Source organism: Schistocerca serialis, chromosome 4 (assembly GCF_023864345.2).
Source record: "Schistocerca serialis cubense isolate TAMUIC-IGC-003099 chromosome 4, iqSchSeri2.2, whole genome shotgun sequence".
Lineage (NCBI taxonomy): Eukaryota > Metazoa > Arthropoda > Insecta > Orthoptera > Acrididae > Schistocerca > Schistocerca serialis.
Window position 1 is genome coordinate 308,161,891 of NC_064641.1, and position 18,274 is coordinate 308,180,164.

General features: G+C 46.6%; 1 protein-coding gene across 1 annotated transcript in view; it reads right to left on the reverse strand.

Annotated features, from left to right (window-relative positions):
• Nucleotides 1-18,274, reverse strand: part of LOC126474412 (serine/arginine repetitive matrix protein 1-like) — a 229,022-nt gene that overhangs the window by 43,884 nt on the left and 166,864 nt on the right. The window contains exons 7-8 of the mRNA XM_050101880.1: nucleotides 13,972-14,223; nucleotides 6,085-6,311 (exon numbers count right to left, since the gene is read on the reverse strand). Coding sequence (XP_049957837.1) covers nucleotides 6,085-6,311; nucleotides 13,972-14,223 — 479 coding nt within the window. The remainder of the gene's footprint in view (nucleotides 1-6,084; nucleotides 6,312-13,971; nucleotides 14,224-18,274) is intronic.

An 18,274-nucleotide genomic window follows, 5' to 3' on the forward strand; every position in this document is an offset into this window, starting at 1 on the left:
GAAATTTCTTGTGGAATATTTTCAAACATTCCCGCTTCGTCTCGTATAGTTTCATTGACTTCCGACAGGTGGCAGCGCTGTACGGAGCTGTTAAAATGGCGTCTGTAACGGATGTGCGTTGCAAACAACGGGCAGTGATCGAGTTTCTTTTGGCGGAAAACCAGGGCATCTCAGATATTCATAGGCGCTTGCAGAATGTCTACGGTGATCTGGCAGTGGACAAAAGCACGGTGAGTCGTTGGGCAAAGCGTGTGTCATCATCGCCGCAAGGTCAAGCAAGACTGTCTGATCTCCCGCGTGCGGGCCGGCCGTGCACAGCTTTGACTCCTGCAATGACGGAGCGTGCGAACACACTCGTTCGAGATGATCGACGGATCACCATCAAACAACTCAGTGCTCAACTTGACATCTCTGTTGGTAGTGCTGTCACAATTGTTCACCAGTTGGGATATTCAAAGGTTTGTTCCCGCTGGGTCCCTCGTTGTCTAACCGAACACCATAAAGAGCAAAGGAGAACCATCTGTGCGGAATTGCTTGCTCGTCATGTGGCTGAGGGTGACAATTTCTTGTCAAAGATTGTTACAGACGATGAAACTTGGGTTCATCACTTCGAACCTGAAACAAAACGGCAATCAATGGAATGGCGCCACACCCACTCCCCTACCAAGAAAAAGTTTAAAGCCATACTCTCAGCCGGTAAAGTCATGGTTACAGTCTTCTGGGACGCTGAAGGGGTTATTCTGTTCGATGTCCTTCCCCATGGTCAAACGATCAACTCTGAAGTGTATTGTGCTACTCTTCAGAAATTGAAGAAACGACTTCAGCGTGTTCGTAGGCACAAAAATCTGAACGAACTTCTCCTTCTTCATGACAACGCAAGACCTCACACAAGTCTTCGCACCCGAGAGGAGTTCACAAAACTTCAGTGGACTGTTCTTCCTCATGCACCCTACAGCCCCGATCTCGCAACGTCGGATTTCCATATGTTTGGCCCAATGAAGGACGCAATCCGTGGGAGGCACTACGCGGATGATGAAGAAGTTATTGATGCAGTACGACGTTGGCTCCGACATGGACAGCGGAATGGTACCGTGCAGGCATACAGGCCCTCATTTGAAGGTGGCGTAAGGCCGTAGCATTGAATGGAGATTACGTTGAAAAATAGTGTTGTGTAGCTAAAAGATTGAGGAATAACCTGGTGTATTTCAATGCTGAATAAAACAACCCCTGTTTCAGAAAAAAAATGTGTTGCATTACTTATTGAACTGCCCTCGTATTATACCTGTATTCGTTCAGGTATATGCATGACATCCTTTGCTTAATAGATGAACCACAGACAAAAATTTAAAAATTGAAAAACTGCATACTGACATCAACAAGGTACATAAAACCATAAAATTCACAATTGAAAGAGAACATAATAAACTAATTAACTTTCTGGATATAACAATCAAAAGAAAAAACAATAAGCATATGTTTGAAATTTACCATGAACCAACAGCAACAGAAATTCTCATTCCCCAGTCCTCGAATCACCCACACTCACAAAAGCAAGCATCACTTCGACACATGTTCCATAGATTCAACATAGTGCCATTCACCAAAGAAAATTATCAAAAAGAACTGGATATAATACAGACAGCACAAAACAATGGTGACAATAGTAACATAGTCACAAAACTAAACAACGAAATAAAAACTAAATTAAAGGCAGACAGCACCAAACCACAGACAAAAACATAACAAAACCAAACACAATCACGCAGTCCCATAACAACTACACAGAATAATCAGAAAATGACGAAAGAAAACACAAGCTGGTACACAATGACATACAAACATAAACTCACACATAAAATCACCAACATTTTCAAAAAACAGGGAATAAACATAGCATACACAACAGACAATTGTGTAGAAAAATACACCCCAAACTGACAAAAAACAGAGACGTTTACCAGAAAGCAGGTATATATCAACTACATTCATATTCAATACTTGTAAGTAGGCTGTTTAGGTTTTTATGCTGGTAACGCCACGTAGTGCTCTGTATGAAAATCGCTGACTGCGCTGTGTGCAGTCTGTGGCTGGTTGGACTCATTGCTGGAATATTCGCTAGTGTAGCGTTGGGCTGTTGGATGTGAACAGCGCGTGGCGTTGGGCTGTTGGAGGTGAGCCGCCAGCAGTGGTGGATATGGGAAGAGTGACGCCAGAGTTTTGAGATGTTACTACGAGTGGACGATCTGGACGTGTGTCCGTCAGAAAAAGGAAATTTGTAAGACTGGATGTTATGAACTGATATATATATTATGACCTTTGAACACTATTAAGGTAAATACAGCCCGCCCGGTTGGCCGTGCGGTGTAACGCACGGCTTTCCGGGTGGGAAGGAGCGCCTGGTCCTCGGCACGAATCCGCCCGGCGGATTTTCGTCGAGGTCCGGTGAACCGGCTAGTCTGTGGATGGTTTTTAGGCGATTTTCCATCTGCCTCGGCGAATGCGGGCTGGTTCCCCTTATTCCGCCTCAGTTACATAATGTCGGCGATTACTGCGCAAACAAGTTCTCCACGTACGCCTACACCATCATTACTTTACCACGCAAACATAGGGGTTACACTCGTCTGGTGTGAGACGTTCCCTGGGGGGAGGGGGGGGGGGCCACCGGGGGCCGAACCGCACAATAACCATGTGTTCGGTGTGGGGCGGCCGGAGGGTTGAAGTGGACTGCGGTAGTCGTGGTGGGTTTGTGGACCACAGCGGCTACGGCGGGGACGGAGCCTCTCCGTCGTTTCTAGGTCCCCGGTTACCATACAATACGGGGTAAATACATTGTTGTTCTCTATCAAAATCTTTCATTTGCTGACTCGATGCCTGTCAGTAGTTAATGCCTTCAGTAGTTTGAACCTTTTATTTAGCTAGCAGTATTGGCGCTCGCTGTATTGCAGTAGTCGAGTAACGAAGATGTTTGTGAGGTAAGTGATTCATGAAAGGTATAGGTTATTGTTAGTCGGGGCCATTCTTTTGTAAGGATTATTGAAAGTCAGATTGCGTTGCGCTAAAGATGTTGTGTGTCAATTTAATGATGATCAGAATAAGTAAAGAGAGAACTGCCTGAGTACGTTCAGCTTTACTCAGCTGTTTGAAAATCAAATAACATAAAAGTTTTTCCAGCACTGTCATTCTTTACATACAAAGGGGACGTTTCACACTCTACAACTGAAACCATCAACCACTTCGCCTCCTTCCCCCTACACACACATACACACACACACACACACACACACACACACACACACACACACACACACACACACAAACATACACACACACGATATAAACATCGTGAACAGAAGTCAGTTTTGAATATTTACTTCGTTAGGTTGACAACATGTAGGTAAACAAACCAAAGATGAGGAAACGCATAATGAAGTTGCAATATTTACGTTGTGAAAAGCAGTGTCCGAAGAAATAGTTACATCGAGTGCAAAAGAACTATAGCACACAACGAAAACGAAGTAGAAACATGGTGAACAGTCTGAAAAAGTTGGGAATACAAAATTGTGCTTGTGTTGGTAATAAAATAGTAGCGCGACCTGCAGACCATATGAGAGGAAACGCAGATCACAGCAAATCGTAAGCAATTACTTATTTACGTAAAAAATCGTGACGTGAACTGTTTGATAATCAAAAAATAACAAAACTGTATCGTTATAGATGCCACTGATGATGCCATAGATCAAGAAAAAGGTGAAACGCGTCCGGGAAAAATAAATTAAGTTGCAGTAATAAAAGGCGGATTTATTCACAAAACAAGTATTTCTGTGCTTGCTGCGGAGGATGACCACGCAAACAAACTTGTTGGAAGCAAACACCCTGCAACGAGAAAAAAGCGTTATGGTCTGGAGAATGTGGCATTCCCTGGGTGATCTCGCAATTCTGGAGGACACAATCGATGAAAACAAGAACGTATGTATCCTTGGGAACAATATCCACCCCTACATGCAGCATGCTTTCCCCCAGATCGATGATATCTACCGGCAGGACAATGCAACACACCACACATCTTGCAGTGTAACTGCTTAGTGGATGAGTTAACTGTACTCGTCTGGCCACAAAATTCCACGTTTTGAAACCCAACGAAAATCGGTGGGGCGATCCGTTTGCACTGTTCGGGCCATGGATCCCCGGCACAGGAGTGGATACGGCTCCACATCCCTGTCTGTACCTTCCAATTCCTGTACGTGTCACCGCGGTCTGCACTGCAAAAGACGGTTGTTCCAGCTTTTGTCGCTTGATCACATTACTGTGAGTGGTCAATGTGTCAGAGAGTATAGACAACGAGTCAGTGGTAATTTTGTACGTTACTACCAGCGTTCGGAAGATGGCACCCTTAGTTTGAGTGCTGCGTGACGTGAGTAGAATTTCGCTTATACATTCCGACTCAGTCCTTTCCCGACACTGGATCTGTATCGTTCATCATCCCTGAAAATTTGTAACATCATCACCCTGTAAAGGGAGAAATGAACATCTACATCTACATCCATACCCCGCAAGCCACCTGACAGTGTGTGGCGGAGGGTACTTTGAGTACCTCTATCGGTTCTCCCTTCTATTCCAGTCTCGTATTGTTCGTGGAAAGAAAGATTCTCGGTATGCCTCTGTGTGCGCTCTAATCTCCCTGATTTTATCCTCATGGTCTCTTCGCGAGATATACGTAGGAGGGAGCAATGTACTGCTTGACTCTTCGGTGAAGGTATGTTCTCGAAACTTTAACAAAAGCCCGTACCGAGCTACTGAGCGTCTCTCCTGCAGAGTCTTCCACTGGAGTTTATCTATCATCTCCGTAACGCTTTCGCGATTACTAAATGATCCTGTAACGAAGCGCGCTGCTCTCCGTTGGATCTTCTCTATCTCTTCTATCAACCCTATCTGGTACGAATCCCACACCGGTGAGCAGTATTCGAGCAGTGGGCGAACAAGTGTACTGTAACATACTTCCTTTGTTTTCGGATTGCATTTCCTTAGGATTCTTCCAATGAATCTCAGTCTGGTATCCGCTTTATCGACGATCAACTTTATATGATTATTCCATTTTAAATCACTCCTAATACCTACACCCAGATAATTCACAGAATTGACTGCTTCCAGTTGCTGACCTGCTATATTGTAGCTAAATGATAAAGGATCTTTCTTTCTATGTATTCGCAGCACGTAACACTTGTCTACATTGAGATTCAATTGCCATTCCCTGTACCATGCGTCAATTGGTTGCAGATCCTCCTGCATTTCAGTACAATTTGCCATTGTTACAACCTCTCGATATACTACAGCATCATGCGCAGAAAGCCTTAGTGAACTTCCGATGTTATCCACAAGGTCATTTATGTATATTGTGAATAGCAACGGTCCTACGACTCTCCCCTACGGCTCAACTGAAATCACTCTTACTTCGAAAGACTTCTCTCCATTGAGAATTACATGCTGCTTTCTGTCATCTAGGAACTCTTCAATCCAATCACACAATTGGTCTGATAGTCCATATGCTCTTACTTTGTTCATTAAACGACTGTGGGGAACTGTATGGAACGAGTTGCGGAAGTCAAGAAACACGGCATCTACCTGGGAACCCGTGTCTATGGCCCTCTGAGTCTCGTGTACGAATAGCGCGAGCTGGGTTTCACACGATCGTATTTTTCGAAACCCATGCTGATTCCTACAGAGTAGATTTCTAGTTTCCAGAAAAGTCATTATACTCGAACATAATACGTGTTCCAAAATTCTACAACTGATCGACGTTAGAGATATAGGCCCATAGTTGTGCACATCTGTTCGACGTCCCTTCTTGAAAACGGGGATGACCTGTGCCCTTTTCCAATGCTTTGGAACGCTACGCTCTTCTAGAGACCTACGGTACACCGCTGGAAAAAGGGGGGCAAGTTCCTTCGTGTACTCTGTGTAAAGTCGAACTGGTATCCCATCAGGTCCAGCGGCCATCTCAGTAAAATAAGAGCAACAGGGCCACAGTGGTAACTCGCGCACAGGTGACCGTTGTCAGCTTATCTGTTTGAGCAGCGGTCTCAGTACCTGACGGGTACAGCGAGGAGCTGTTGCGGCTGCGGCTGCGGCGGCGGCGACTGGTGGTTGGCGGCGGACTCCTCGGCGTCCTCGAGCTGCGTGTCGGCCGGCCTGGCGACCTTGGCCTGCTGCTGCTGCTCTGTCTGCTGCCTGTGGGGAGAGGCAGACGTGGGACGCCGCCGCCCACTGCCCGCCGACGGCGACGGGGAGCCGACTCGCGGCGTAGCCGACGCTTTCTGTGGGCAAAGTAGTTAACGCGCTCTCTGTGGCGCTCTGCTTCTGGCGCTGTCATCCAAACACCAGGTATGTGGAAGGGAAAGAAAGAACTCGGTTCGGAATTCTGTCAACAACTAGTACATAATAGACCGACGAGAATAACACGGGAAGTGCCGTAACCCGATTTCCCAGAAACTTCGCTCAGTGGAAGAGGGGTCAATAAACAAACACGTGTCTCGGCTTATCTGTAGTTATTGGACCGTTTCAGAGAAAACCACGGTCAAAGTCTTCGAGGTACTGCATGCACTTTTGGCGAGTAAAAAGCCCACCCGAAGCCGTGGCACAGTGGCTACCATTGTCGCCACACAATTTATGCGCCTCGTATTCGAAAGCCGATTATTATTTTTGTTTAATTTTTGTCTTTCATTTATGTACTCGTGTCCTTACAAGATTACCACATGGATATTTTCCACTGTATGCTGAAATAACTTTGTCCTTGAATGAGATTTTCACTCTGCAGCGGAGTGTGTGCTGATATGAAACTTCCCGGCAGATTAAAACTGTGTTCTGGACTGATACTCGAACTCGGGACTTTTGCCTTTCGCGGGCAAGTGCTCTACCATCTGAGCTACCCAAGCACGACTCACGCCCTGTCCTCACAGACTTACTTCTGCCAGTACCTCGCCTTCTACCTTACAAACTCTACAGAAGCTCTTCTGCGAAACTTTAAGAACTAGCACTCCTGAAAGAAAGGATATTGCGGAGACATGGCTTAGCCACAGCCTGGGGGATGTTTCCAGAATGAGATTATCCCTCTGCAGCGGAGTGTGCGCTGATACGAAACTTCCTGGCAGATTAAAACTGTGTACCGGACCGAGACTCGAACTCGGGACCTTTGCCTTTCGCGGGTAAGTGCTCTACCATCTGAACTATCCAAGCAAGACTCACACCCCGTCCTCACAGCCTTACTTCTGCCAGCACTTGCCCGCGAAAGGCAAAGGTCCCGAGTTCGAGTCTCGGTCCGGCACACAGTTTTAATCTGCCAGGAAGTTTCATATCAGCACACAATCCGCTGCAGAGTGAAAATTTCGTTCTGGAAACATCCCCCAGGCTGTGGCTAAGCCATGTCTCCGCAATATCCTTTCTTTCAGGAGTGCTAGTTCTGCAAGTTTCGCAGAAGAGCATCTGTAAAGTTTGTAAGGTAGGAAGCGAGGTACTGGCAGAAGTAAGGCTGTGAGGACGGGACGTGAGTCGTGCTTGGGTAGAACAGATGGTAGAGCACTTACCGCGAAAGGCAAAGGTCTCGAGTCTCGGTCCGGCATACAGTTTTAATCTGCCAGGAAGTTTCTTAACGCTGTCCTTACTCGTCTACTAATTGTATATCTGGTGAATGAATTAAAAAAGAAGTTAAAAACAATACCTGAGTGGAAAAAATAATTTCAATTATTTTCGGCGAATTTCCTGCAGGGTGTCTTGATTCATAACTACACTCCTGGAAATGGAAAAAAGAACACATTGACACCGGTGTGTCAGACCCACCATACTTGCTCCGGACACTGCGAGAGGGCTGTACAAGCAATGATCACACGCACGGCACAGCGGACACACCAGGAACCGCGGTGTTGGCCGTCGAATGGCGCTAGCTGCGCAGCATTTGTGCACCGCCGCCGTCAGTGTCAGCCAGTTTGCCGTGGCATACGGATCTCCATCGCAGTCTTTAACACTGGTAGCATGCCGCGACAGCGTGGACGTGAACCGTATGTGCAGTTGACGGACTTTGAGCGAGGGCGTATAGTGGGCATGCGGGAGGCCGGGTGGACGTACCGCCGAATTGCTCAACACGTGGGGCGTGAGGTCTCCACAGTACATCGATGTTGTCGCCAGTGGTCGGCGGAAGGTGCACGTGCCCGTCGACCTGGGAGCGATCTCCTACACTGGCCGTACACCACTGGTGATCGTCGAGGGGACACTGAATAGTGCACGGTACATCCAAACCGTCATCGAACCCATCGTTCTACCATTCCTAGACCGGCAAGTCAACTTGCTGTTCCAACAGGACAATGCACGTCCGCATGTATCCCGTGCCACCCAACGTGCTCTAGAAGGTGTAAGTCAACTACCCTGGCCAGCAAGATCTCCGGATCTGTCCCCCATTGAGCATGTTTGGGACTGGATGAAGCGTCGTCTCACGCGGTCTGCACGTCCAGCACGAACGCTGGTCCAACTGAGGCGCCAGGTGGAAATGGCATGGCAAGCCGTTCCACAGGACTACATCCAGCATCTCTACGATCGTCGCCATGGGAGAATAGCAGCCTGCATTGCTGCGAAAGGTGGATATACACTGTACTAGTGCCGACATTGTGCATGCTCTGTTGCTTGTGTCTATGTGCCTGTGGTTCTGTCAGTGTGATCATGTGATGTATCTGACCCCAGGAATGTGTCAATAAAGTTTCCCCTTCCTGGGACAATGAATTCACGGTGTTCTTATTTCAATTTCCAGGAGTGTAAGTGCAAGTGCTAGTTATCGGAAAACTGGTCCCTTATGCGTGGTTTGCCGCTAATTTATTACCAGCGTGTGAAATATTCAGCAATGTTAACGACGTTACTTCCTCGAGTGAGATTACGAAAAAATGTCTCTCAGGCAAATCTGCGTCCGGGCGGTGCTCTTGCCGTTCTGAATTTCTGTTTCTAATGTTTCTACAATCACTATCATCCAAGATAGTGCATCAAATCGTCCTGAAGAATAAACAAAAGAACAAAATACAGGAATAAGAATTGACATGAGAATGAAATATGAGAATATGAGACTTTATAAAGATTGTACCCTCTGAAAATGCCAAACACATGTTATGTAATAAGTGTATGACACTTATTGTGAAATACAGCTGTCATTTTAAACTTAATTAGCGCCTTTGTATCCCCTAGCTTGATAAGAAATATTCGTGTAGTAACCTTTTACGGACATGGCTAGATTAATGAAAAAATGAAATAAAATGAATGAAAACAATAATCGGGGCGCAAAAGTGAGAGACTGCGACGCTAGCCACTATACCTCAGTTGGGCTGAGCGCATCGCACGATAAAAGGCATTTAAATTACTTCGAATACTTTGACGGTTGTTTTCTCAGGAACGATGGAGTAGCTACGTTTAAGACGAGACACGTGTTCGCTTATTTTGGCTCCTCTTCACTGAGAGAAGTTCATGGGAAAACGGGTTAGGGCACTTGCCGTTTTCTACTCGTGAGCACAATAGTGTATTAGGCAAGGATGGAGAAACAAACACGGCTGTGTCCTTCCAAAAGAGCTTGAGAGATTTGGCAAAACCATGGAAAAGGTAAATCTCGATAGCTGGACGAACATTCGAGGTCCTTTCTTGCCAATGAGGGGCTCTGCACCATAAGTACTGCGCAACCTCGCTCTGTTTGTTGACTTGTTGGTGTATTGTTGACGAAGTTATGACAGTTCCTGACGCATGGAGACACTTGAGTCTTTTCTAGCTGTTTATATTTTGTTCGCTGTTTCATTGCTGTTATCTATGATACGCACGGCTTCGTATTACGGCCGTGAACTTCTCCGTATTGTTTCACCATGAGCCTTCCTCGATTAAAGGAGCTATTTTCTATAACGAAAATACTATGGTAAGTAATCTAACAGGTCCAGAATGGATAAAGACTGTGAAGAGATTTCTTGATTTCAAGATAGGCTCTCTCATTTCTTCGGTGGTAATTCCAAGCTCAAGTCCTTATCAGCAGCAATACTTAATCGACACAGTTATTGCCACATTCGCAGGAGATACTATATGCATCAGGTGCTTTCAAAATTTTACTGTCTTTATTGAGGTTTAATATTTTCTGGGGCACTGATGCGCTCTGGAACACTAATGTAGAGCTGCTCCAGTGGAGCATCCAACTTTTCTTCTATGTACTGCGACTGTGGCACTGGCTGTACAAAAAATACTCAATTTCTGATGAAACAATTTGGCTTGCGTTTAGTTGTGTCTATACACTTTAAAAATTATTCTTTTATAAAAAATAATCATTGGACATTGCTTCACAACAGCAGAAGATGCGCTTAGAAATGGCCTGAAAGTGATGGTCGAAACCAATCGTGAACTTAAGTAAAGTATTTAGTACTTTTCAGCAACTGGAGCGGATTTTCATAAATTGAATGTAATATAGTTGCGCGATACCAGCACTATACGAAAACGGAGAAAGAAAAAAGGATAAAGTTGCTTTAAATCGTCGTGTACACAGACGGATTAAGTTTTCAATAATATTGTTTTTTCCAATAATGTCTGCAATGTCTATTCTGCGACGACAGGTAACTGGCACCTCTGATATTAATAGTTTAGCACACTGAAGTTCCTTGAAATCTCTAATAAATTCAGATGTCTGATCGTATGTAATATTCCTTGAAGCATCTGAAATGTGTTGCAGCACTTTGTGTGCGAAGTTATGTCTAAGTTCTTCGCCCACTCGGACCATCAACATCCTAATCATCCTAGTTATGATACTTATTCTCTTTTCTTTGTAATTCCCAGTTAAAGAGCGTCTTTGTATTATTTATCTCGGTGTGACAGCTTCGATTTCTTCTCTTCGCAAAATCTTCAACTTGGTGCACACGCCAGCGTGCTATGGACAGCGGCGAATGATGCATCACATTTGGGGCCACGCCATACATGGCGCGAGGACTGAGCTTTTTTTTTTATCCAGAGTGGCTGGCCGAAGGAGTTGGACAGTAATAGCTACTATCCTGTGTAAACAGAGGACAGGCTACACGTTGTCAATAGCAGGGGGCAGCCTCAGCAGAGCATACAGGCACTTGGAAGACGACTGGTGAGAAGGTAATGCAGCTAAAAACTTCCAAGGAGAGCAACCATCTGGATGTTGGAAAGCGGGAAGCTGTGATGCAAAGTAGCGAGGCAGCCTGGTGCACTTGCAGTCGGGGCTGACAGTGATTTTCTGTCAGTAGGGGGAATCATTCCAGTTTGGAACAATGAAAGTGCTTGGCTTTGTGGATCCAGGATACGCACTGCGACTTGGAGTCTAGTGTTTTTAGGGGTGTTGTGCTTTCAGCTACGACAGTTACAGAGAACTGTATTGGTTGCGATCATTTGATCAGTACAGTCTTGTAGCGCAGGCGGGTATGTGTGTGTTGGCCATATTAAGCTAGCAAGAGACCACAATTTTCAACTACAGTGAAGCTGCTGTAACCTAGTGTAGTAAGGAGGAACATTTTATTTTGTTGTTGTTGCAATCAATAATATTTTGATCTCTGAATGTTTCTGGGATTCACAATCATGTTCTCATTTGTTGTGTCCACCAGTGGAGAACTTGGGCTGATGTATTCTACTGCTGATTTTATCTCTCTTGTTAATTGCGTCCTCAATGTTAGTTGAGGTATTACTTTCTGGTAGGGTATATTTTATGATTTTGTATTCTGGGCTAAGATTGATGATTGTCTGTTTCCTTGTTCTCCTTTTATTGTTGTGTTATTATTTTTGTTATAATAACTCTAAGACAAAAAATAGTGATGCATCACGAAGGAATTATCCGAATAGGCCGGAAATCGATAGATGTGATTACATTTACAGAGAAACAAATGATTACAGTTTCAGAAAAATTGGACGAATTACTCAAGAAAAAGGACTTTACAAATTGAAGAAGTCATTAACGCGTTGGTCCACCTCTGACATTTTTGCAAGTAGTTTCCGACTTGGCATTGATTAATAGAACTGTCGGATGCCCTCTTGAGGGTTATTGTGCCAAATTCTGTTCAAGTGGCGGGTTAGATCGTCAAAATCCCGAGCGCATTGGAGATGCCTGCTCGTAGTGGTTGAAACATTCTTATCTGTGGAGAGAACTGACGACCTTGCTGGCCATTATGGGGTTTTCAAGGACGAAGGCAAGTAGTAGAAATTCTCGCGGTGTGCGAGTGGGTATTATCTTGATCAAAAGCAAACCCATGATGGTTTTCCAAGAAGGGCAAAAACACGTGGCGTAGAATATCGTCAGTGTCCCATTGTTCCGTAAAGGTGTCACTGCTGACAACCGAAGGGGTCCTGCTACGAAAAGAAAAGCCACCAGCGATCGTTTCTGCTGGTCGTCGGCCGTGCGGCGGGCGACAGTCAGATTGGTTCCACTGCTATCTGGGGCGTCTCCACACCCATCTTTCCTGACCATCAGGACTGAATTCGGAATGGGACTCGCCACTGAAGACATTTCTGCTCGCGGACGAAGACGTATATGGAGACGCCCCAAACAGTGGTGGGATAGCAATTTGGCTGTCGCCTACCATACAGTTCAACAACTAGGAGTTATGGCCCCTGGGGTGCCATTTCTTTCCTCAATTTTTTTTTAACATCTGCGAACCCTTACGGCACAGTAGTAAGTCGGCAATATTCCACGCCTTGTTTTGTTGTCCTTCATTGCAAGCCATCCTGGGCTTATATTTCACGTAGAAAATGCCCGCCCACACGAAGAGAGAGCTTCTAACGCTTTCCAAACGTTACCTCGGCAAGCAAGGTCAACGGATCTCTCCCAGTTGAGCCCGTCTCGAGCCTTACGAGCAGAATTCCCCAACCTGCTCGGGATTTTGACCATCTAACACGTTAATTGGACAGAATTTGGCACAATATCCCCAGGTGGACATTCAACAACTCCATTAATCATTGCCAAGCCGAAAAATCGCTTGCATAAGGGTCAGATGCGGACCACGCGTTATTGACTTGCTGCGTGACCGTCATTTTTCTTTTGCTTGTAGCGTATTTTCTTGACCCCTTAACTGTAAAGTTAGAGAAACAGAAAGGAGCATATCATTTTAACGTGAGTTCTATTGTGTTATACAGGGCGTTACAAAAGGGTACGGCCAAATTTTCAGGAAACATTCCTCACACACAAAGAAAGAAAATGTGTTATGTGGACATGTGTACGGAAACGCTTACTTTCCATGTTAGAGCTCATTTTATTACTTCTCTTTAAATCACATTAATCATGGAATGGAAACACACAGCAACAGAACGTACCAGCATGACTTCAAACACTTTGTTACAGGAAATGTTCAAAATGTCCTCCGTTAGCGAGGATACATGCATCCACCCTCCGTCGCATGGAATCCCTGATGCACTGATGCTGCCCTGGAGAATGGCGTATTGTATCACAGCCGTCCACAATACGAGCACGAAGAGTCTCTACATTTGGTACCGGGGTTGCGTAGACAAGAGCTTTCAAATGCCCCCATAAATGAAAGTCAAGGGGGTTGAGGTCAGGAGAGCGTGGAGGCCACGGAAGTGGTCCGCCTCTACCAACTAACGAAACTAAAATGAGCTCTAACATAGGAATTAATCGTTTCCGGACACATGTCTACATAACATCTTTTCTTTATTTGTGTGTGAGGAATGTTTCCTGAAAGTTTGGCCGTACCTTTTTGTAACACCCTGTATATTACTCGTAGGTTTTGCATCTTGGTAAACTTGGTCATTTTCCAACCTAATCTAGACCTCTACCTATGCTACTGATCAGTCCATCACCACAGCCTATATTCCATGTATTTCAAACACTATCAAAGACGCAAAAGAAGTGTTGTCAGTGTTCTATTCTCATATGACGTTCCGTGCTAAATTAATACGAAACAATATGTGGTGACGGTAGGTTCATTTGACCGGCTGGTGGCTATTACTGACCTTGGGGGCTGACTTTTTGGGAGTGTGCGGCGGTGACTTGTCGTACTGGTGGCGGGCGCGCACCTTTCGCGGCGTGGGTGGGGTGCGGGCAGGGCTGGCGGGCGCCTTGCGCGGCGTGGGCGGCGTCGCGGCGGCAGTGGCGGGGGCGGCGCCGGTGGCGGAGGCCTGAGAGGGGCGGCGCTGAGCGCGACGGCGCGCCGCGGGAGAGTCCAGGCTGAGGCCGCGCGAGAGCGGCTGCGGCTGCGGCTGCGGCTGGTCGCGGTCGCGGAAGCCGGGCGCCGTCGCGGGGAACACCGGCTCCAGGTCGGCGGGCGGCGCGCGGGCGCGCAGCTCGCGCTGCAGCTGGATGAGGCGCGCCTGCTGCTCGCGCTGCTCCTCCTCCAGCTGCCGCTGCCGCCGCTGCTCCTGCAGCCGCTGCAGGCGCCGCTCCTCCTGCAAGGCACCGCACCAGCTGTCACTCACGCTGCCTTCTTACGTCTTCTACACATTACGAGAGCCGTGACCCGCTGTTAGTGAAAACTGTAATTCCAAGGAGACGTGAGATTCCAGTGACGTTTATTCCGTGCTACAAGCATTCGCACCCGCATATCAGTACTTTTGCGATGATCTACATCTACATCTACATCTACATCCATACTCCGCAAGCCACCTGACGGTGTGTGGCGGAGGGTACCTTGAGTACCTCTATCGGTTCTCCCTTCTATTCCAGTGTCGTATTGTTCGTGGAAAGAAGGATTGTCGGAATGCCTCTGTGTGGGCTCTAATCTCTCTGATTTTATACTCACGGTCTCTTCGCGAGATATACGTAGGAGGGAGCAATATACTGCTTGACTCCTCGGCGAAGGTATGTTCTTGAAACTTCAACAAAAGCCCGTACCGAGCTACTGAGTGTATCTCCCGCAGAGTCTTTCACTGGAGTTTATCTATCATCTCCGTAACGCTTTCGCGATTACTAAATGAACCTGTAACGAAGCGCGCTGCTCTCCGTTGGATCTTCTCTATCTCTTCTATCAACCTTATCTGGTACGGATCCCACACTGCTGAGCAGTATTCAAGCAGTGAAGGTAAGCAAGTAAGCTATTGTACATGCAACAACATTAGCTGATTTCACTGGTGTGCCTGCCCGCGGCTCGTGCTATGGGGACTAGTGTTGCTGCCTCTGGATCACCCGGTCCCAGGTTCGATTCCCGGCCGGGTTGGGGATTTTCTCTGCCCTGGGCCGGGTGTTGTCCTCATCATTTCATCATCATCGTCATTTGTGACTAGACTGGATTGTGAAAAGAAAATGGACTATGTAAAAATTGGGACTTGTACGGTCGCTGATGATGCGCAGTACCCCACAAACCAAACATCATCATCACTTGTCTGCCTGTTCAAAAATGGTTCAAATGGCTCTGAGCACTATGAGACTTAACATTTATGGTCATCAGTCCCATAGAACATGAACTACTTAAACCTAACTAACCTAAGGACATCATACAACACCCAGCCATCACGAGGCAGAGAAAATTCCTGACCCCGCCGGGAATCGAACCCGGGAACCCGGGCGTGGGAAGCGAGAACGCTACCGCACGACCACGAGCTGCGGGCTGTCTGCCTGTCTGGGTAACCATGGCATGATACATAATCCCTCTCCCACCTCTGCTTTGACTGCCTCAGTGCTCGGTGACATGACACACACACACACACACAGCGATGCTGCTGAGTGGTTCATGCAGACGGGCACAGGCAGGTGGGCGCATCTATTCACTATGCTACTGAAGTAGCTATACACCATACAGTGTGTACATCATGTTTCAACTACACACATCTCGGTTCCGAGAGCTCCGGAATATGTACAGAAAATTGGAATAGAGATCAACATAAACATCATTTCTGCCCTTTTTATTACTCAAGAATACCATACCTTGCATACAGCGAAACCTTCAGAGGTGGTGGTCCAGATTGCTGTACACATCGGTACATCTAATTCTCAGTAGCAAGTCCTCTTGCAATTATCTATGCCTGTATTCGTCGTGGTATACTATCCACAAGTTCATCAACGCACTGTTGGTCGAGATTGTCCTACTCCTCAACGGCGATTCGGCGTAGATTCCTCAGAGTGGTTGTTGAGTCACGTCGTCCATAAACAACCCTTTTCAATCCATACCAGGCATTTTCGGTGGAGTTAATGTCTGAAGAACCTTTTGGCCACTCTAGTCGAACGATGTCGTTATCCTGAAGGAAGTCATTCACAAGACATGCAGGACGGGGGCGCGAATTGTCGTCCATGAACTCGAATGCCTCACCAGTATGCTGCCGATACGGTTGTACTATCGGTTGGACGATGACATTCACGAATCGTACAGCCGATACGGCGCCTTCCATGGCCATCAGCGGCTTACGTCGCCCCACATAATGCCACCCCAAAACCGCAGGGAATTTCCACCTTGCTGCACTCGCTGGACGGGGTATCTAAGGCGTTCAGCCTAACCGGGTTGCCTTCAAACACGTCTCCAACGATTGTCTGGTTGAAGGCGTATGCGACACTCATCGGTGAAGAGAACGTGATGCCAGTCCTGAGTGATCCATTCGGCATGTTGTTGGTCCCATCTGTACCGCGCTGCATAGTGTCGTGGATACAAAGATGGACTTCGCCATGGACGTCGGGAGTGAAGTTGCGCATCGTGCAGCCTATTGCGCACAGTTTGAGTCCTAACACGACGTCCTGTGGCTGCACGAAAAGCATTATTCAACATGGTGGCGTTGCTGTCAGGATACCTCCGAGCCATAATCCGTAGGTAGCAGTCATCCACTGCAGTAGTAGCCCTCGGGTGGCCTGGGCGAGTCAGGTCATCGACACTTCCTGTCTCTCTGTATGTCCTCTATGTCTGAACAACATCGCTTTGGTTCACTCCGAGACGCCTGGACACTTCCCTTGTTGAGAGCCCTTCCTAGCACAAAGTAACAATGCGGACGCGATCGGACCGCGGTATTGACCGTCTAGACATGGTTGAACTACAGACAACACGAGCCGTGTACCTCCTTCCTGGTGGAATGACTGGAACTGATCGGCTGTCGGATCCCGTCCGTCTAGTAGGCGCTGCTTTGCATGGTTGTTTACATCTTTGGGCGGGTCTAGTGACACCTCTGCACACTCAAAGGGACTGTGTCTGTGATACAATATCGACAGTCAACATCTGTCTTCAGGAGTTCTGGGAACCGGCGTGCTGCAAAACTTCTTTTGATGTGTGTATAATGATTCTTAACATGGTCTACATCCACAGATGTAAAAAAAAAAAAAAAAAAAAAAAAAACGTGTTACATCCCGTACTTCACACTTTTAAGTGCCAACTTTGATAGTTTTTTACTTCCCAAAGTATATGTCCGAAAGAACAGACACCTCTTCAGTGCAGATGCGCACAAGACTAACTCTTAGGGAAATCGGCGAAATTCTGTGATAATGAGGATAATGGGCAAGGAACACTACATTAGCAATGTGTGGCTAGGTTGAGAATTTGGGTCTGACGGGGGGTATGGTATGGTAGTCTGTGCAGTTTCGATAACCACTGTGTTCAGATGGCGCAGTGGTCAGCACATCTGCATGGTAAACAGATGACGCGGGTTCAAATCCTGGTCCGGCACAAATTTTCAACTTTTTACATTGATTTAAATCACAGCCCGATTCCCCCAATGCCAGTAATTCCTTTGTGTTTTGATATTTGTATTAGTTTGAAATGAATGGCAAGCAGGAGATGCGGGCTCAAATCCCGGTCCGGCACAACTTTTCAACTTTCTACATTGATTTAAATCACTGCCCGGTCGCCCCCCAATGCATGTCATTTCTTTGTGTTTTGATATGTGTTTTAGTTTGAAATGAATGTCCGCTTGCAGCCAATGTTTGTCATTCCCTTGTGTCTTGATATATGTGTTAGTCTGAAATGTTTCCTACTTCACTGCGCTCGAGAATCTTCTACAAATGCTGTTTTTCGATTTTTTTTTTTTTTTTTTTTTGGGTGTTAGAAAGTTGATTTACGGGCACCCAAAAGTATGAAGAAAATCGAAGAGGTCTGTCCCTAAGGTCCCGTTGTGAGACAAACAGAGCATTAGCCTGCTAGTCATGAAGGGGGTGCTCAAATATAGAGCAGTGCCAGGTGATGATCAGTCTGCTGGTGATGTTCACACTTACGCCCTGCAGAAGGGCAGGGTCTGTAAGCAGTGGTAGCAGGATGTTGCACTGAGCACTGTGTCTGACTGGGAAAGGCGGCTGAGGCTGTGACTCGCTGGAAGTCGTCAGATATACACGCAAACAAGGTCTTGCACG